Source organism: Rana temporaria, chromosome 12 (genome assembly GCF_905171775.1).
Source record: "Rana temporaria chromosome 12, aRanTem1.1, whole genome shotgun sequence".
In the NCBI taxonomy this organism is placed as follows: Eukaryota; Metazoa; Chordata; class Amphibia; order Anura; family Ranidae; genus Rana; species Rana temporaria.
The window spans coordinates 105,609,793-105,631,583 of record NC_053500.1 but is presented as its reverse complement, the minus strand read 5'-3'; the positions used below and the strand labels follow the sequence as shown (position 1 = coordinate 105,631,583).

Here is a 21,791-nt window from a genome sequence, read left to right as displayed (position 1 = left end):
AAAATCAAAGCTATGCAGTGTTACTATTGGTTGATCTACAATAAACTGCTTAATTGTAATACTGTTTGTTACCTCCTCTGAGATTTTTGTGATCCAATAAATAAACAATTAAATCAATTCGTAATATTAAAGTGCTCCGTGACCATGTGTCAACTTATTAATATAAAAATTTCATATATGTAATAAAGCGCTTTGTGCCTAAAACGAATCTGCAAACAAGTCCATAAACATATATAAAGTCTCCACACTTACCAGACCAAGATGTTATGATTGCTGTTTATACAAACCAACAGCCTTCCCTTCGGCAACCCCCGCTGCTCTTGTTTTGGATGGACAAGTACTCTTCTATGTTGCTCTGTCATGCATATAGCGTAATATCGTTTTATTAAAGTATTACATTTTTTTTTTAAACTACTCACATTACAGTACAGTATTGCTCGCATCACATGAGCTGTAAGTACATGCAGTATTGAAGAACAGTTCCAGCCAGTCAAATATTTACAGTCCAGCCTTCTACAGCTGAGTGCAAGTATACTAGACAGATACAGTAGAATTCCTTTTTTAAGAGCTCATTTATCAAAATAAACAGACATGACAGCTTAGTAAATTTTTATCTTGGTTTAATATATTATGTACAGTATATTTCTAATTTGAATCCTTCAAAATAAATTAAATTTTAAATTATTTGCATACGCACAGCAATCAAATAACAGAGATGAAGATTAGTGCATGCCTAATATAGCAGGATGCAGTACAGTCTATCCAGTCTGCTATGATTTAGATGTGCAAGACATAGAATGGTCTTTCTGATGAGATCTACAGAAGACTAGAAACTATCCTGCCAAAAAGAGCCTGCCAAATGCTGATCAGAAATGTTAAGGCCAACTCTGGGCCAATTTTGTAATTTACAAAATTCCCCCAGCAGCTTAAAACAAAAAAACATCCCAGGCTGCATATTACCTTTGACCTGGAGCTATCCCCTGCAGTACTTCATTTTTCACTACAAGATGTCCTCAGCCCCCTAGGTTAAATGCCACCCAGCATCATTCAACCCCTATGACCAAGGACACGGACCTACCCCTGAGGGGGTATAACCACAGAACCCTTCATTCACAGTGTAATGATGTACAGAGTGGTGCTAATGTTATCACATAAGCATTGCTCTCTGCATCATCGAGGATCACTCCCCACTGGAGAACATTGGTAGAGGACCCATTGTGTCACGTCATATGGAATTGGTAAGTATTTTAAAAGAAAAAGTAAAAACATACAGTGTAAGGGCCACTGAGTCCAAGTGGCTAGGCCAGGAGTTAGACTTTAATGAGCTATGGGGTCTTACTAACAGGAAGACTATCTTCAGGAATGATACAAGATTAGCGTCTTTGGAAGATCCGGCTTCAAGTTAGGAAGCTATAAAGGAATGACAGGTTCTTAGTTGAAGGTGTTTTATTGGTTTTTCTTTTCATCTGGTGGAAAGTAAGGAGGTGGTGGAGGAAAATCCTGAAGAAAAAGAAAATATGGATTACACTTTGTGTTACTCTAATGCTTAAGGTGGCCATAGAAACAGTGAATTGTGATCAATCTAGGTATAATAAGCGATTCCATATCGATCAAAACCCTAGTGCCCAACCTGCGGCCCTTTGATATTTACTGTACGGACATTGGGGCTCATGAAGACCGTATTCTGTGTTTTACTTTTTTGGTTGCTTACTAAAGCCAGTGAAGGAAAAATATTCTTTAGACTGGCTTCTAGTGGTTAAGAGCCGGTTCACACTGGGGCGACCTGGGATCCGACTTCAAGTCGCCCCAAGTTGCCCCAAGCCACGCGGTCGAGAAAATGAATGGAAGTGAATGGGAGCCGTCCTAATGTACACTACTGAAGTTGCTCCGACTTCAGAAAAGGTTCCTGTACTACTTCAATCCAACTTGTAGGCAACTTGTACCCATTGATTTCAATGAAAGTCGCCTCAGAAGTCGGATCACTGTCTTAAAGCGGTTCTCCACCCTAAAGTGGAGTCCCGCTGATCGGAACCCTCCCCCCCTCCGGTGTCACATTTGACACCTTTCAGGGGGGAGGGGGGTGCAGATACCTGTCTAAAGACAGGTATTTGCACCCACTTCCGGCCCGGCATTCAAAAAGACGGGCAAAAGACGGGCATTGCGTCACATCCCGTCGCCCCCCCCCCCCCGTTGTGTGCTGGGAACACTCGGCTCCCAGCACACAGCGGGAGCCAATCGGCGGGCGCGACTCGTGTATGCGCCGTAGGGAACCGGGCAGTGAAGGCTCAGCGCTTCACTTCCTGGTTCCCTCAGCGTGGATAGAGGGGGGAGCAGCAGGGTGACGAGCGATCGCTCGTCATCTGCTGCGGACGGCGCTGGACTCCAGGACAGGTAAGTGTCCTTATATTAAAAGTCAGCAGCTGCAGTATTTGTAGCTGCTGGCTTTTAATATTTTTTTTTGGCGGAACATCCGGTTTAACTGAAGCAACACTACAGGAAGATAACATACATTTCTCAGGCAAACCCCTCCCTCCCACAGAGCTGATTGTTGTTTGATTGGCCACTGGAAAGCCTCCTGTCCTGGAGGCGACTTGAAGTTGCCATGTAAGTTGCCCGATTCATACTCAAGTCGTGTCCATGTTGCCTCCCAAAGTCGTGCTAGAAGTCATGTTGCCCCTGTGTGAATGGGCTCTTAATGGTTTGTTTCATTTTTTTCACTTAATCTTACTTTGTCTGTGCTGTCCATTTTTTTAATGTTTTTTTCTCGGATCTTACTGTATATTTTGGGGCAGATCCACGTACAGCGGCGCATTTATCCGCCGGGCGTAGCGTATCTAAGATACACTACGCTGCCGTAACTTACTTTTTTTTTCAAATCCACACAGAATCCGCGCCGTAAGTTACGGCGGCGTAGTGTATCTTTGGCGGCGTAATGGCGCGGCATTCAAATCTCTGTGATGGGGGCGTGTTTTATGTAAATACGTCGTGACCTGACGTAAACGATGTTTTTTTTTAACTGCGCATGCGCCGTCCGTGGGGGTATCCCAGTGCGCATGCTCGAAATTAACCCGGAACAAGCCAATGCTTCCGACGGTGACGTCATTCTACGCAAATCCCTATTCGCAAACGACTTACGCAAACAACGTAAAAATTTCAAATTTATACGCGGGAACGACGGCCATACTTAACATTGAGTACGCCTCATAACAGTAGCTTTAACTATACGCCGGAAAAAGCCGAACGGAAACGACGTAAAAAAATGCGCCGGCCGGACGTACGTTCGTAGATCGCCGTAACTAGCCAATTTGCATACTCGACGCGGAATTCGACGGAAACGCCACCTAGCGGCCGCCGAAAAATTGCATCTTAGATCCGACGGCGTACTAAGACGTACGGCTGTCGGATCGACCCGAGATGCCGTCATATCTTGTTTTGAAGATACAAAACAAAGATACGAGGCAGGAAATTTAAAATTACGCCGGCTTAATTCTTTTGTGGATCTGCCCATATATATATATATATATATATATATATATATATATATATATATATATATATATATATATATATATGATCTTGCTAAGTCAAATGTAGCACATCATTTCTTTTTATTTGAAAATGTGGGTAACAAAAATAGTGGCCACATTTGGCCAGTTAGGCAATATGAAAGTGACAATATACAATTTGTTAATGCACTTAGAAAATGACATACACAAGTAATTTTTAAGGAGGTCTGGGGGCGGGGGGCACATGTAAAAGCACTCATTTTTAAGTATGCAGTGATGCCTCATGTCTTTTATTTTCTTATCCATGATGGTATTTTGGAGATGTCTTCCAAAACATGTCCCCAGTCTTCATTAACTCCTACAGCAAGTTTGGAGTCTCTAACAATCCCTTGGAGCATGATTGTAGTCTCTGGCTATTGTATCTCCAGTTGTATGTTTGCAGTCTCTAACATCTTTTTGTAGCAATACATTCTTAGAATATTACATGTGACCCTTTGGTAACATCAGGGGCTGCACATGAGTCCCCTATACTGTTGACCACTGCTGGATTAAAACATTGAATGACTCACCTGGCTTAACCTCAACCCGAAGCACTACCCACTTGGCGCCATCACTGCCTCCCTAAGGGTGTGGGCAGCAATCTCTCAACTTGACGCAGGGATATCACTGGACACTCTATCTGAATTGGAGCTATAAATCTTCTAACCTCCGACTTACCCCTGTCGGAATGGACTAAGGCCGGTATTACCAACATAGGAATGCTTTTCTCAACATCAGGACTCCATCCCTTTTCTCAACTATTACAACAATTTAGGCCTATCCAATAAAACATTCTTTCTCTACCTACGGATAAGATCTATTTTATCTAAACTACGTTGATCAAATATGGACTCTTTCATTCGCCTTACTAAAATATTACAACCTTAATGACTCTAAAGCCAAAGGAATCTCCCTAGTTTACAAGCTGATCACTAAACCTTCTTCAGATATACTCTCCTCATCCACCCAGTATTGGTCCTCACTAGTAAGCCAGCCACCCACTCTTAAACAATGGCAGAAAGCCCTCACAATCCCTCTACGTCTATCTCGCTGCATCAAACATTGGGAATCCGTACAAAAGTTGTTCCACAAATGGTATTTCACCCCAGAAAGGTTGGCCAAGATATACCCTGCCACCTCATCTAAATGCTGGAGAGGCTGCGATAATACTGTCTGTCTCTCACACAACTGGTGCCCATCCATCAAAAAATACTGGGAAAAAGTGAGGAAACGAATCTTCTCTTTGTGTGAAATTACCATCCCGATGTCCCCACTGGATCTGCTCCTGGGGCTCTCAATTCCTACCTGGCCTAGACATCTATAAACACTGGTGACACACATTCTGATAGCAGCACGACTAGCAATTGCAAAAAAGATGGAAATCTTCTCACCCTTCTCTACTGAAAGACACCATCCGACTACTTAATCTGCATTTCCTAATAGAATTCTCATTTGCCAAAGCCAATATATCCACAAAGCGATTTACCAAAACCTGGGAATTGTGGATCAATGACTGTAGAAGCGCACCTTTGTGCTAGCTGATACATACTGGTCCTATCCTCGCCGTCCAACATCGTCGGACCATCTATGACTACTATACCTACTTCTCAATCTGCCCCAATTCCCCTCCTACCCTCAACCAAGTTCTGTACCCTCCCTTCCCCCTTACACCACTTATCTGCTTAGTTCCCTAAGCGGTACTCAAGACATTTCATATCATTTACTACTTCACTGTTACCCTCTTTAGTTCTCTTTACCTATTGTTCAACACGCTCGTCATAGTGATATATATTTTTTTGGTCATATGCATGTTTGATTCAAAATTGCCTGTCCTTTTCTAATACCTAGAGTTTTGACATAATTTTGTAACAGCTATTTGTTATTATTCCCCCTCTTTTGTTTCTTTTCGTTTTTATGCAAGTTAATTAAGCCAGGGTATGCCCAATTGGCGCCGTTTTTGTATTACTCATTTTATTTTGAAACATAATAAACACTTTAAAATTAAAAAAACAGACCAGTCATAAATGTAAAAGATAGATTAAAACCAAATCAGCCAGTTATTGCAATAAAAACTGACTAATCAGAGTGTCTAGTTTGTAATTTGTATTCCATTTAATCGGTTTACATCACCACACTTGATTAACTGATCATATTGAGACCACCATAATACTCATGTGTTACCTTAGTAGGCTTACCATTGGCATGAAAACATTGGGAGGGTTGGTACTGCTGTACCCACTGGCAGCTGCCTCTGCAGCCTTGGCCTCAGCTATAGGAATAAAAAAGCATAAAATGTGTAAGAAAAAATATTTAAGAATATTCAAGAATACCTGTCAGAATAAATTCAACTAGTGAACAGAAGAAAAAATCCAAGCAAAATGTAAAATGAGGACATCCGACTTTTTTCAGATAATGCATATTTGTTTGAAGTCAGTAACCAGAAAGTACAGAAACCAGATGGCAGCAGAACAGTCATCCCACTAGTATTTTCAGAAGGAGCTCAGCAATGGCAGTACCCATATTTCTCCCATGACAGCTGTACTTTAATAATGTTAAACAGGCAACTTATTTTTATAAAGTAGAGAACACATATTTACCCCATTTAGATTTTAAAGGATTTTATGGACAGAATACATGACTTGCTTTCTGCTTCTAGAAGGTGTAGAAAGACAGTGGGATGGAACCTGCGTCCCACAATGGATTAAATTTTTTTTTTTTTACGGCAAGCACCAAAAAAAAAAAATTATCCCATGAAGGAACACAGGGATTAAGGAATTCTTAAACATTCGGGATATCCTAAAGCTCTCCAGCTGAGGGGTGGCCAACAGCCACTGAGAAATCTAATGCCGCGTACAAATGATCAGAAATTGTGAGCTTTTGGTCAGAAATTCTATCCGTGTGTATGCTCCATCTGACTTTTTCTGTTGGAATTTCCGCCAACAAAAGATTGAGAGCGGGTTCTCAAATTCCATTCGTCTGTAGCAATTGACGTGCAAAATTACGATGCATGCTCGAAAACAATTCGAACCATGCTCGGAAGCTTTGAACTTCATTTTCTCAACTCGTCGTAGTGTTGTACGTCACCGTGTTCTTGACGGTCGAAAGTTCAGAGAACTTTTGTGTGACCGTGTGTATGCAAGCCAAGCTTGAGCGGAATTTCGTCGGAAAAACCATACAAGGTTTTACCAACGGAAAATCCGAGCGTGTGTACGGGGCATTACAGATGTGGAGATCTCAAAACTAGATTAAGAAAAGCAAAACCAAATACGGAAATTGTCATGACCATGTAGAAGGCACCCCGAGGATCAACCTTGGACCATGACAGATAATCCAGCTCAAAACAAGCCCTCCAGCTGTTGCAGAACTACAAGTCCCATGAAGCATAGTAAGACTCTGACAGCCAAAAGCATGACACCCAGAGGCAGAGGCATGATGGGACTTGTAGTTTCGCAACAGCTGAAGGTCCACTAATTGCATATCCCTGATCTAGGGGATAGGGAACTATTGTACACAAATATCATAGGCTTAAATTACTTTTATTAACAGGCAGTATATGAACTTTACAACAAGCCTGACCGCTGTAGCTGGGGGTACTGTGGACACATAAAATATATAGCACATTACACAATTTGTTCTGTAACCTAGAAGGGGGGATACAGAGCAGTAGTTTGATTAATAAAAGCAATTTTACATGTGGATTGGTCAATCAGTGGCATTTATCGGGATCCATATTCTGAGCATTACTTCTGACTGGAGTTATTTCTGTAGTGCTGCAAGATGGCAAAAAGAGCCAGGTAGTTGGAGGACCTAATACACCCCTGGCAATGTCCAAGAAGGATCGCGGGTCTTGTTGCTTGAAGTCATACAAGGATGGGAAGATTTCTACCTAAAAGTCACTGGCTAACTTAAAGTGAACCTGTAGCCAGACTATGAACATTAAAAAAATAGGATTTACTTCACCGATCCTTCACTCCTCCCTGCAGTTAGAGCGGTCTCCCGCAACTTCTGCACTCTCCTGCTGGCATCAAAACCAGAGCAGGGTCCATGAACCACCACCAGATTGTGGAGGGGAACCGCCTGGCAGGGAAGCAGAGGATCAGATAAGTGAAAAAAAAAACGGGCAGTTAAACCAGCCCCATTGCAAGGGACCATTTCCAATTTGCTCCAAGTTGGGCTTTAATTACTTTTCTCAACAGGTAGTACATGAACTTTACAACAAACCCTGACTGACCTCTGTAGCTGGGGGTACTGTGGACCAATTCATTCTCAAATTTCACAGAAAAAACACTGAGGTCATTCAGGTTGTTTTCTCAGCAGTTCAGTTTCCCCTGCTGCCTTCCCATAGCTCCTTTTTTTTTCTTACATGAATGACTACAGTCTGAGTCACTGGAAAGGAAAGGAAACAGGAAGAAGTACAGGACATGAAGGACTTTAGTGCTTCTTCTGCAAACTTTGAGGATGAATTGCTTTACAATTTTTGGAGCTACACAGCTCAATGAAAGCTCATAATATGTAAATGATTATACAGGGTGGGCCATGTATATGGATACACCTTAATAAAATGGGAATGGTTGGTGATATTAACTTCCTGTTTGTGGCACATTAGTATATGTAAGGGGGGAAGCTTTTCAAGATGGGTGGTGACCATGGCGGCCATTTTGAAGTCGGCCATTTTGAATCCAACTTTTGTTTTTGGTGTATCCATATAAATGGCACACACTGTATGTTCATTGCCTGGCCACAGGTTCACTTCAAACCTGTCTGTTCTTTGCACAGGCCTCCCTACCACACCCTTTCACTGATTTCTCTATATATAGAAGAAGAACCTAGTAAAAAAGGAGGACTGTTGCCTGCAGGAAGCAAAGGTATTTAGAACTTTAACTAGAACTAATGTCACTGATGGATGAAAGACTTGGTCAGAACCACAATGAGAAGCTTGTGTTTTCAATTGTCTACCACCATCAATGCTTGGGAACACACATGTGACCTAGGAGAAAAGGAACCTAAATGCCTTGTACACGCAATTGGAACGTCCGATGGAAAAAGTCAGACGGAATTCTTTCATTGGATATTCCAACCGTGTGTGTGCCCCATCGGACTTTTTTCCATCGAAATTTAGAAAGAGAACGGAAATTCTGTTCGTCTGTAGGGAACTCCGACAGAGAAAAAAAACATGCATGCTCAGAATCAAGTCGACGCATGTTCGGAAGCATTGAACTTGATTTTTCTCGGCTCGTCGTAGTTTTGTACGTCACTGCGTTCTTGAAGGTTGGAATTTGGTGTGACAGTGTGTATGCAAGACAGCTTGAACAGAATTCCGTCTGAAAAATCCGTTGGAGTTTATCCCAACGGAAAATCTGATCGCATGTACAAGGCATTATATAACACTGTCCTTTTCTGTATGTCTTCATTGGCTGTGACAACTTACCTGCTGTAGTAGAAGGCAAGTCAGGAGCAGAAGCAGAGGATGAGGGGGGTTGCATGGGGCCTGGGTAAGGAGGAGGAGGTGGGTGCATGTATGCCATTGAACCGTCTTGCATTGGAGGTCCTGGGTAGAATTCTAAAAGATAATATAGGCAAGTAGAGAAATCAAAACACAAAGCATTTAAGATGAATATTTTATTTGTGGACAATCATAGTATAAATGAATCACAGATATTGCTTCTTATTGGTTAGCGCAGTCCCAACCGTAAAAGATGATTGGATGATAAAAGCCCAACTTCAGCCAACACATATTTTGTTTTGGATAAGAGCAAAGAATGCCCTGCGTATACAGGGTTTGCACACCTTGGCCATTGGTGGAGCTTACAGCTAGATAGTTGACGGATGCCAGGATCAGCATAGAAGAGGATACTCGGAGGGTCAATGTTGCGCCAAAGGGGTAGTAAACTAGGGAAGGGATTTAAATGTCACCTGTGCCTGTTTGGTTGTCAAGTATAGCCCATTTTATTTCATTTTTGTCCCTTTGGAGAGGCTTTCTTCCAATACCCATCCGGAGACACAAGAGCAAGTGAGAGCAAATCTCTAAAAAGTGAAGGAAAATCTCTTTATAGGAAGCTCCATCTAAAACGTGTGTCCATATTGGAAGACTTCCCTTCTACTCCTGTTGTAGTGACATCTGTGATATTTTGGATTGGGCATCACATTCTGTACTGTTGACAACGGTCAACACGCAAAAGAAAGGGTGAATCTCCAAAGCAGGTACACAGACAGCAGAGAACCTAACCCTTCCCTAAAATATTGAGACACTGGGGCATAAAGATTTCCCTTTTCCTCTCACTTGTTCTTCTGTTTCTGGAATGTGGGTGAAGGCTCCCCAAAGGGGGCACAGAGATATACAGTTGAACCTCGGATTACGAGCATAATCCGTTCCAGGAATATGCTCATAATCCAAAGTACTCGCATATTAAAGCAAGTTTTCCCATTGAAGTCAATGGAAACGAAAATAATTCATTCCGCATTGACTTCAATGAGATGCAATACCGAATGCGGCCAGAGGTGGTGGGGTGCCAGAGAGCACCCGAAAACGGCCGAAAAGGCCCGAGGACACTTTGGCTCATTTGCTGTGCCCCCGTACCTCAGGCCAAATGAGGTACTGCAGGCCAAAGTTCGGCTTTTCTCAACTCCTGCACCCCCGTACCTCAGGCCAAATGAGGTACTGCAGGCATATTTAGCTTAAATTCTGCTGGTCTTGCGAGTCAACACTTGAAAACAGAGTCAGAATAAAAAAAAAATTAAAAAAAAATTGCTTGCAAACTAAAACACTCTCAAACCAAGTTAATCTTAAACCGAGGTTCCACTGTAGGTGTTTACCTTTCATGGCTCTGCTGAAAATTTGAATGAGTTCAAATATTTTTTTAAAGTTTAACCACTTGCTGACAACCCTATAGCAGTTTTACTGCTACAGATTGGCAGCTGTGTGCCGGATCACGTATATATATACACGTGATGCCGCACTTTTACCTGCAGGGGGCGCACATGCGTGCGCCACTTCTGCTGTGATTATTCACAACAGAAGGCGATCTGCTGGTGCCGGACACTCGATGTCCGCTGGCACCCGCAGATTGTCGGCCAGAGACTTAGAACAGAGCTCTGCCTATATAAAAACAAGGCAGAGTTAGGGAATGATTTCTAGAGTATACACTAGAATGCTGTGCTCCATGCATGATGCCTCCACACTTCCTTGTAGGAGGGGGTGGGTGAAAGAGTTGGGCACAATAGACGGAGAACAATGGGAACTATGGGCCAGATTCACTAATGAGATACAATGGCGTATCTCCTGATACGCCGTCGTATCTCGGTTTCTATCTATGCGACTGATTCATAGAATCAGTTACGCATAGATAGCCATAAGATCCGACAGGTGTAATTGTTTTACACTGTCGGATCTTAAGATGCAATACCGCGGCCGCCGCTGGGGGGAGTTTGCGTCGTAAACTAGCGTCAGGTATGCAAATTAGGAGTTACGGCGATCCCCGACGGTTTTTCGCGTTCGCTACGTCGCCGCTAGTCTAGTTTCCCGTCGCAAAGTTAGTCGTTTTTTTTGGTGCCTTAACTTTACACAGCAATCGTATTGCTGTGAAAGGAATGGCTGTCGTTCCCGCGTCGAAATTTGAAAAATAACGTCGTTTGCGTAAGCTGTCCGGGAATACGGAATTACGCTACGCGCGTCGCCGTTCAAAAAAATGATGTCACTTCGAGCAAAGCACGGCGAGAGTTCGGAAACGGAGCATGCGCGGTAGGTCCGGCGCGGGAGCGCGCCTAATTTAAATGGCACACGCCCATTTGAATTGGCCCGCCTTGCGCCGGAGGCCGCCGGCGTAGGTTTTCATCGCAAGTGCTTGGTGAATCAGGCACTTGCGATGAAAAATTGCGGCGGTGTAACGTATCAAGGATACATTATGCCGCCGCGATTCTACGTGAATCTGGCCCCTATGTCTCCCCAATGCTCCTCTGGTGTCTGTATCTGCTTCGCACAAATGATCACCTATTTTTACTACATAGAGTGTACAGGACACCTGCCAGACTACACAAATGGGGATTCAGAGATACTGCATTATCCCCGAAATGTTGTAGGCAGGAGGGAGACTTACTGCATATGATGTGGAAATGCCCGAAACTTTTCCGGTACTGGCACTATGTACTGTACTATCCACTATATCTTTGGTTTTTCACTTTCCCATTTCTCATGACCCTATCGTTTGTCTGCTTGGAGCCTTGGAGGTCCCGTCACTATCGCCACACGGCCATATTGCAGTCCTGCGTTTGCTATATATAGCTTGCAAAGCGATTGCAGGTCTTTGGATTGCTCCAAAAGTACCGACGGGCGAGCGAAGGGTGGAACTGGTCAATAACATGTTGATACATTAAAAACTTACTTACCAGCATAGAAATGTTGTTAAAAAAAATTCTACTCCATGTGGCAGCATTGGTTGGACACCCCAGGTTTGGGCCCTGCCCAACAAGTGAAGGACAGACTCCTACAAATGTGATCGGGTAGATTCTCGAGTGTTGATAACTGACCTGTTGCAGGTGAATCGAAACTTGCTATGATAGTCATTCAGAAACCTGGGGGTATATTCTGATATATGTGCTATGAGGAGGATCGGGATTTCCTTTGTTTTGTCACTTTTGTTTTCCCTTTATTTTCCCTTCTCTCCCCCTTTTTTTTCCCTTTTTTCTTTGCTCTTTTATTGTTTTATGTTCTGGTATTGACCTTCAAATTTCTGGTAATTTTAACTGGAATACTATACATTGATGTTGAGATATAGTGCAGCACTATTTGTGACAGTGGGCCAGATTCAGGTAGCGCTGCGCACTTCTTACGGAGGCGCAGCGTCCCGTTTTTGCCCTGCGCCCCCACAAATTATTTGCGCTACGCTTCATTCACGAAGCAGTAGCCACGTAATTTGCGTGGGCGCTCCTCAAAAATGCCCGGCGTAAGGACGCGTAATTTAAATGATCCCGTAGGGGGCGTGGATCATTTAAATTAGGCGCGTTCCCGCGCCGAACGTAGTGCGCATGCTCCGTCGGGAAACTTTCCCGACGTGCATTGCGGCAAATGACGTCGCAAGGACATCATTTGCTTCAAAGTGAACGTAAATGGCATCCAGCGCCATTCACGATTCACTTACGCAAACGACGTACAATTTAAACTTCGCGACGCGGGAACGACGGGTATACGCAGCATTGGCTGCCCCTGCTATTAGCAGGAGCAGCCTTACGCGAAACCCGACGAACGGAAACAATGTAAACTGCGTACGCAGGGCTCGCGTAGGGTAGTGAATCGGCGTTAGTATGCAATTTGCATACTATACGCTGACCACTACGGGAACGCCCCCTAGCGGCCTGCGTAAGAATGCAGCCTACGATATGACTGGCGTAAGAGCCTTATGCCAGTCATATCTTAGGCTGCAGTTGGCGTATCGAGGTTCCTGAATCAGGAGCATTCGAAACGCCGGCGCAAGTAAGCAATTGCGCTGCGTAACTATGGTTACGCAGACGCAATTGCTACCTGAATCTGGGCCACTGTCTATATTCTTGTATGGGTGTAAGATATCTTGTTCTGTGACTTTTTGTAGGAGAAACGCAATGTTTTATGATAAAGCCTGTACTATGTATTTTTTCTGCTGTACAAGAAAAGTGAATTTTTGTAACTCTGCATGTTTTTTTTCAATAAACGTCTTTTCTGATTTAACTACTTGCCAACCAGCCGCCGCCGTTATACGGCGGCAGGTCGGCTCCCCTGCGCGAGAGCACGTAGCTCTACGTCACCTCGCGAAGCGGCCACTAGGGGCGCGCGCCCCCCCGTTCGTCCCTGATCCCGACGCGCGCACCCGCACTCCTAACTTTTTTAGCTGCCTCCTAGATTCCAAGCAAATTTGTCAACCCCTGATTTAGCATATAAAGGGCCTGGGATGTGTGAAGATTTCATACAGGTACACCAAGTACTCACCTGTAGGTGGTGGTGGAAAAGGGTACCCAGAAGCAGCAGGAGGGGCAGGATACATGCCATTGGCTGCTGGAGGTGGGTAGGCATAGCCTCCATTAGGCATATAAGGATATCCACCTCCTGGAGGTCCTCCTCTTGAAGCTGCACAACATAGAATATTGTTTAGAAGTTGCAACATCAGTTATTTATGTTTTATTTGTAACGTAGATCATGACCCTGTTGGATTTGTGAGCAAATGATGTGCCTCGTCGTTTTTTTTTTGTTTGCTTCTGAACCACCACAACATGCGTCATGGATTATTTTGCACCATAAAGCTAAAGTATGTTTTCATTTTTTTTTTTTTTGCATAGTTGCCTAGTTTCAGCCATCCAGTGATAGCAGCAATCATTGGGGTCCAGTGCCGAGTATCTGCAGTTCTGGATAGTGACCACAGGGGGTCACTTGCTATGCATTGCTACCATTCTGAGAAAGCCTTGTATTTTTTTCAATCAATACATAGTTCTATACCAAAAATACAAAGGGGCTGATTTACCAAGCCTTTACTCCATGACTCATGGAGTAAAAGCAGGAGTAGCAGCCGTTTTGCCATTTACTAAAGAAATACGCTGCTAGTGCAGTGTATTTCCCTAGTTACTAATGTGCTCCGTGCGCCCAGGAGAGGGTGCATTGTGCACCAGTACAGACCTGGCGCACGGCACATTAAACTGTAAATTGCGGGGGTTTGGGCGGGAGTTTATTAGGGGGGGAGGTGGGGGGATGCAGGGGAAGTGAAGTGACATGTGTTTTGAAGTGTTTGGCGGGCCGAATTGAAAGGGAAAGTGTTTTTTGAAAACAGATCCCCGTACGCTTGCACAGTGCGCCTGAACCTCGGGAGGTTCATTTGCATACTGGGCATGCGCAGAGAGAAAAGTCAGGGATTCCCGTGCGCCTTGTCAGTACGCCGTGAAAATCTTGGTAAATACCAAGCGGCGTAGCCGTGAATGCGCTGCGTGACGCGGCGCACGGGAATCTCCGAGCTGTTTTCAGCCCTGAAGGGGAACTCCGCGCCAAATTTCAAACTTGAAATCGGCGCGGGTCCCCCTCCAGGGCTACATTAGGCTCTTAGGCTTGGTCCGGAACGTGAGGGGTTAAACCCGCGCCGATTCGGCGCGGGGGTCCCCCCCAGATCCAAACCAAGCCCTCATCCCAAGCATGCAGTCTGGCCCGGACAGGAATGGGGGCGGGGACGAGCGAGCGCCCCCCCCCCTCCTGAGCCGTACCAGACCGCATGCCCTCAACATGGGGGAGTGTGTGCTGTGGGGGAGGGGGGCACTGCCCCCCCACCCCACAGCACTCTTGCCCCCATGTCGATAGGGACAAGAGCCTCTTCCCGACAACCCTTGCCATTGGTTGTCGGGGTATGCGGGCGGGGCTAATCGGAATCTGCGAGCTCCCTTTAATAAGGGGGCCCCCAGATGCCGGACCCCCACCCTATGTGAATGAGTATGGGGTACATCGTACCTCTACCCATTCACATGGGGGAAATGTAAAGTAAAATAAAACACCACACACAATAAAATATTTTATTAATCTGCTCCGGAGCCCCCCCTTTCTTCTTTAGCTCTCTTAGAAGGGGGGGTTTCTTCTCTCCCGATCTTCTGCCGGGACCCTGGGCTTCGGTGATTTCTGCCGGGGGAGGGCGCCATCCCTCGGTCCTCTCCGGAGCCTTCCGCCGGATGCCCCCACCCCATTTAAGCTCTTTTTCATTAGGGAGGGGCATCCGGACTTCGGGGTCTTCTGCCGGGGGATGGCGCCTATCCCCCGGTCTTTCCGGTGCCTTCCGCCAGGGTTCCGGTCTTCCTGGTCTTCTGCCGGGGGTGCGCCAACTCCCAGGTCTTTTCTCTGCTCCCTCTTCTGCCTGGCTCCCCCGCGGAGCCAGGGCTTTCTTCCGTCTTCTTTCTTCTCTCTTCCTTCTTCTGCCTGTCTCCTCCGGGAGCACAGGGCTTGTCTGCGCTGTCCTCTCCCTTCTCTTCCATTGGATGTTGACACGACGAGGTTCCGCGCTGACATGCCGTGTCAGCGGCGGGCATGGACTTATATAGGGCAATGCCACCATGTGACCTCAACCCATGTGACATCACATTCCCTGGGCATGATGGGAATGTGATGTCACATGGGTTGAGGTCACATGGTGGCATTGCCCTATATAAGTCCATGCCCACTGCTCAGACGGCATTCCAGCGCCGGACCTCGTCGTGTCAACATCGAATGGAAGAGAAGGGAGAAGACAGCGGAGACAAGCCCTGTGCTCCGCGGAGGAGACAGGCAGAAGCGGAAGGCATCGCAGAAGCCCGGAGAGTGGCGCCCTCCGGCGGAAGACACCGTACAAGCCCGGGACCCTCCCCCAAAGGCAGGAGCCTCCCTGGTGAAGGGGGTCCCGGTGAATTACGTCGCTGAAGACGGGGGTGGGGTGCCAGTGCACCCCCCCCCGCAGAAGCCGTCGTGGAAGCCCGGGACCCTCCCCCAAAGGCAGGAGCCTCCCTGGTGAAGGGGGTCCCGGTGAATTACGTCGCTGAAGACGGGGGTGGGGTGCCAGTGCACCCCCCCCCGCAGAAACCGTCGTGGAAGCCCGGGACCCTCCCCCAAAGGCAGGAGCCTCCCTGGTGAAGGGGGTCCCGGTGAATTACGTCGCTGAAGACGGGGGTGGGGTGCCAGTGCACCCCCCCCCGCAGAAACCGTCGTGGAAGCCCGGGACCCTCCCCCAAAGGCAGGAGCCTCCCTGGTGAAGGGGGTCCCGGTGAATTACGTCGCTGAAGACGGGGGTGGGGTGCCAGTGCACCCCCCCCCGCAGAAACCGTAGTGGAAGCCCGGGACCCTCCCCCAAAGGCAGGAGCCTCCCTGGTGAAGGGGGTCCCGGTGAATTACGTCGCTGAAGACGGGGGTGGGGTGCCAGTGCACCCCCCCCCCCCCGCAGAAACCGTCGTAGTAGCCCGGGACCCTCCCCCAAAGGCAGGAGCCTCACTGGTGAAGGGGGTTCCGGCAGAAGATGGCGAAGCCCGGGGCCTAATGGGGTGGTGGTGGGGGGCCCCGGCAGAAGACCCCCGGCTGACTAATAAATTAATTTATTCATGTGTGGTGTATTATTTTTTTCCATTTTTTTCCCCAGGTGAATGGGTAGGGGTACAATGTACCCCCATACTCATTCACATAGGGTGGGGGGCCGGAATCTGGGGACCCCTTTATTAAAGGGGTCTCTCAGATTCTGATAAGCCCTCCGCCCGCATACCCCGACAACCAACGGCCAGGGTTGTCGGGAAGAGGCTCTTGTCCCTATCGACATGGGGACAAGAGTGCTTTGGGTTGGGGGGGCAGTGCCCCCCTCCCCCACAGCACACACTCCCCCATGTTGAGGGCATGTGGTCTGGTATGGCTCAGGAGGGAGGGGGGCGCTCGCTCGTCCCCACCCCCATTCCTGTCTGACCAGACTGCGTGCCTGGGATAATGGCTTGGTTTGGATCTTGGGGGGGACCCCACGCTATTTTTTTTGCGCGGGTTTAACCCCTTATGTTCCAGACCAAGCCTAAGAGCCTGGTATGCACCTGGAGGGAACCCACCTTATTTTTTTTCCGGGGGTCTGGAGTTCCCCTTCATGAACAGCGATCTGTCATTTACACATGTCAGTCCCCCCCCCCCTACAGTTAGAACACACCCAGGGAACATATTTAACCCCTCCCTCGCACCTAGTGTTAACCCCTTCCCTGCCAGTGGCATTTTTTGAGTAAGCAATGCATTTTTTACAGCACTGATCGCTAGAAAAATGCCAATGGTTCCAAAAAACTGTTCGATGTGTCCGCCATAATGTCGCAGTACCGATAAAAATCGCTGATCGCCCCAATAACTAGTTAAAACAACAACAAAAAAAAATTTGTAGACGCTATAACTTTTGCAAAAACCAAACACTAAACGCTATTTGCGATTTTTTGGAACCAAAAAGATGTAGAATACGTATCGGCCTAAACTGAGGGTTTTTTTAGTTTTTTGAATATATATTTTTGGGGATATTTATTATAGCAAAAAGTAAAAATAATTTTTACATATGTGGGCGGGACTTACGCAAGTCCCGCCCACATATATAAACATCGTTCAAACCACACATGTGAGGTATTGACGCGTGCGTTAGAGCGAGAGCAATACTTTTACCACTAGACCTTCTTTGTAACTATAAACTGGTAACCTGGAAAAAAAAGAAAAAGGTCACCTATGGGGATATTCACGGAATTCATTTTGGCCCCATTGCAGGAGTGTTTCCAATAGTAAAGCGTGACATGTAAGGTATCTATTTACTCAGTGTAACATCATCTTTCACATTATCCCCAAAAATTGGGCTCACTTTTGTGTTTTGTTAATTTTTAACCACTTGAGCCCGGACCATATTTCTGGTCAATGACCGGGCAAGTTTTTGTGATTCGGCGCGGCGTCGCTTTAACTGACAATTGCGCAGTCGTGCGACGTGGCTCCCAAACAAAATTGGCAACCTTTTTTTTCACACAAATAGATTATTAAATGTGCGTGTTTACTTCTGTCTTTAACACCTCCCCTTCAGGCTGGAAAGCATCAGATCAGGGGAAACCAAAAAAAAAAAGCTCTCATTCCATTGCAGCTTGGTTCCTACATGTGTGATGAATTGAGCATGCTCAAACACTTAGAAAAAAAATATCCTTTCTTTTTAAAAGGTGAAAAACACTCATTGGATGCTCATAGAGCGTGGTTTGGGTTAATTGCAGGTGTGCCCAATTACAAGCTCACCCAAACTAGAGACTGCAATTTGGTCATGTGATTTCAATTGCTTCATTACTAGCACTGTTATAAAAAGCTTGGATCGATCAGTCCTCAGCTGCCCTCAGAAGGGGCAGGCTGGCAGAAATGCTGTTGCTAAACACAAATGTGGTTTGTTGCATGGGTTTTGTTTTATTTTGCCAATGGTTTTGGTTTATTTTTAAATGATGTTCACTTTGATGTATTTGTCTATGTGGCCTTATTTTATGAAAAATGTGTAAAGCTATGGTTAATTAGAATTTTGAAATGTATTTTTGTTTGTGTTTGTTTGTTTGTCTTTTTTTGCTTTCCTTGTTTTGTTGACCAATAAAAATTACTTTAAAATTGTTAAGTTTGTCTTTTGTTACTTTTTCATGCTACATATGTTGACAGCTGCAGCTGAACTAGGTTTGGGCCTAACAAATTATGTGTGATTTTTGTCTAAGCTTCTTTCCTGGTGTGTAATCATGAAATGTTTGCCATGTTTATTCTCCCTGACTTTAAAGACAAAAACTGGTAAGTATTTTATTTATTCTGCAGTGGTCCTCAGCCCTCAAGTACCCCCGACAGGACATGTTTTGGGGATTTCTCTTATCAAGAATTGCTGTCCAGACTGTATTTTAAAGCACATGTGCAAGATGAAGGAAAACCTGCAAACATGGCCTGTGGGGGGGGGGGGGGGTTTGCTATTGGTGGACAGGCTTGACGTGCTGATTTACAGCACTGTGCTTAAATCTAGCGCAAGGCAATCCTATTCAAATTGTGGGTGTTTGAGGGAAGCCAAGTGAGTGTTAGAACCCCTGCTTTGTGTTTTTTTATTTTTGTGTTGAGCTTTGTGTCCCTTTTCTTAAAATTGGCTTCACTTCCTGTCACACAGCTGAACAGGAAGTGAGGTTAAAACCCTACCAGTGTCATTTCTTGGGGACACCGGTCAATCTAACTAGTGTCCCCATTAAGCAAATTGCACTCCAGCACTGCTGTGTACACCCCAAATCATGGGTCTTCAAACTACGGCCCTCCAGTTGTTCAGGAACTACAATTCCCATCATGCCTAGTCATGTCTGTGAATGTCAGTGCATTACAAGGCCTCATGGGATGTGTAGTTCTACAACAGCTGGAGGGCCGTAGTTTGAGGATCCCTGCCCCAAATGATTATTTAGTTTGGGGTTTAGTAAAGGCAAAGCCACTCTGCAGTACAAGCATAGTTGCTGAAAATCAGAGAGGAAGCACTGATGGTTTTAACATCCAATCCTGTAGAAGCAAAGTTGTTTTGTTTTCTTCCTTGCTTTGCACTTGTAGGAGTGGATTTGCCTTTAGTAAATGGACCCCAAAGTCCAAGATCCCTAATAATTTGGGGTGTACACAGCAAAATGCTAGAGTGCAATTTACATAATGGGAAACTATTTAGATTGATCTCTGTGTCCCCAAGAAAATATATTAGTAAGGTTTTACCCTCACTTCCTGTTTGGCTATGTGACAGGAAGTGAATGAATTAGAAAGGGTGAAGACACCTCACAAATGTTGTCACTATCAGGGGTGCAGACATCCCCAAAAAAATGAGCAGATAATACTTATTTGCAAATTAATAATTTTTTAGTTAACATTGGGTGGGGTGCTCTAACACACACATTCCTACATATTAGCAACGCTCTATCCTGGCCTATTGGCATGGTTATATTTTCTTAAGGCTCTCAATAAAACTCTATGAAATTTGTGCTTAAACTAGAACCAGGGGCGGACTGACAACTCATGGGGCCCCTGGGCAATAGAAGATTATGGGGCCCCTGGGCTTACAGATGACCACCACGCCAGGAGGTAGTGCAGAGGCGGGCAGCTAAAATCTTGGGATATTCACATTAAAAGCATGTCATTTTCGGACATATCAGGGACAGATCTAAAAAAAACACAGATTTTTACATACTGTCCCTGGTTTTACTGAGCCTGGCAACCCGGATGGGGCCCCCTAGTGGCATGGGGCCCTTGGGCAGTGCCCGAGTGACTCAATGGTCAGTCCGCCCCTGACAAGAACTATAATCAACAAGTTTTATTTTCTTTCATTTTGGATAGAGTGAGGGAGGGTTATAGGCCCTGTCAGTTTATTTTGTATTATCTGTGTCCAATTGGGGAGATTTGCCTTCACTTCCTGCCCCATAGCCAAACAGGAAGTGAGAGAAAAACTATGCAAATTAACCACTTCCCGCCCAGCCTATGGCCGATTTACGTCCGGGAAGTGGTTACACAATCCTGACAGGACGTCCTGCAGGATTTCATGCCGCACGCGCCTGTGGGGGCACGCAGCGCGGTGATGCGGGGTGTCAGTCTGACACCCTGCATCTCCGATCTCGGTAAAGAGTCTCTCACGGAGACGGAGACTCTTTACCACGTGATCAGCCGTGTCCAATCACGGCTGATCACGATGTAAACAGGAAGAGCCATCGATGGCTCTTCCTCACTCGCGTCTTACAGACGCGAGTATAGGAGAGCCGATCGGCGGCTCTCCTGACAGGGGGCGTTCGCGCTGATTGTTTATCAGCGCAGCCCCCCCTCGGATCACCACACTGGACTACCAGGGATGCCCACCCTGGACCACCAGGGTGTGCAAAAACAAAAAAAATATAGAACAAAAAAACAAAAAGCATTAAAAAATAAGAAAAAAGATGCCAATCAGTGCCCACAAATGGGCACTGACTGGGAAAATCAGTGCCACCCCACAGTGCCCATCCATGCACAGTGCCCACCTGTGCCACCCATAAGTATCCATCAGTGCCACCCATAAGTGCCGCCCATAAGTATCCATCAGTGCCACCCATAAGTGCCGCCCATCTGTGCCGCCCATGAGTGCCCATCAGTGCTGCCTATGAGTGCCCATCAGTGCCGCATAGCAGCGCCGCCAATCAATGCCACCTCATCTGTGCCGTCAGTACTACCTCATCGATGTCCATCAGTGCCATCTCATCGGGGCCCATCAGTGCCGCCATATCAGTGCCCGTAATTGAAAGAGAAAAACTTATTTACAAAAAAATTAACCTAAAAAAAGAAAAAGGTTTTTTTGTTTCAAAATTTGCAGTCTTTTTTTAGTTGTTGCGCAAAAAAAAAAAACGCAGAGGTGATCAAATAACAACAAAAGAAAGCTCTATTTGTGGGGAAAAAAGGACGCCAATTTTGTTTGGGTACAGTGTTGTATGACCGCGCAATTGCCATTCAAAGTGCGACAGTGTTGAAAGCTGAAAATTGGCTTGGGCGGGAAGGTGCGTAAGTGCCTGGTATGGAAGTGGTTAAGGGAATCCAGTGCCCCCCCAGAACTAGTGTGTGGGTCCCCTGAAAATTACTGGGCGGGGTTATACAAAAACAGGGTGTGACCTTGACAGGAAGGGGTGGGTCATTTTTCTATTAGGAGGTGCAGATATGTAGTCAGGCCTAGGGCAGAACCAAACCTTAATATACTACTGCATATTAGGGCTTATTTAGACCGGAACCGATTTACAGCGTGTTTTTATATT

General features: G+C 45.8%; 1 protein-coding gene across 1 annotated transcript in view; it reads right to left on the bottom strand.

The window, feature by feature from the left end:
• Window positions 1-603: 603 nt before the first annotated feature.
• Window positions 604-21,791, bottom strand: part of WBP2 (WW domain binding protein 2) — a 56,573-nt gene continuing 35,385 nt past the window's right edge. The window contains exons 5-8 of the mRNA XM_040330083.1: window positions 13,501-13,638; window positions 8,974-9,105; window positions 5,741-5,814; window positions 604-1,500 (exon numbers count right to left, since the gene is read on the bottom strand). Of these exons, the coding sequence (XP_040186017.1) occupies window positions 1,447-1,500; window positions 5,741-5,814; window positions 8,974-9,105; window positions 13,501-13,638 (398 nt within the window). The 3' untranslated portion in view covers window positions 604-1,446. The remainder of the gene's footprint in view (window positions 1,501-5,740; window positions 5,815-8,973; window positions 9,106-13,500; window positions 13,639-21,791) is intronic.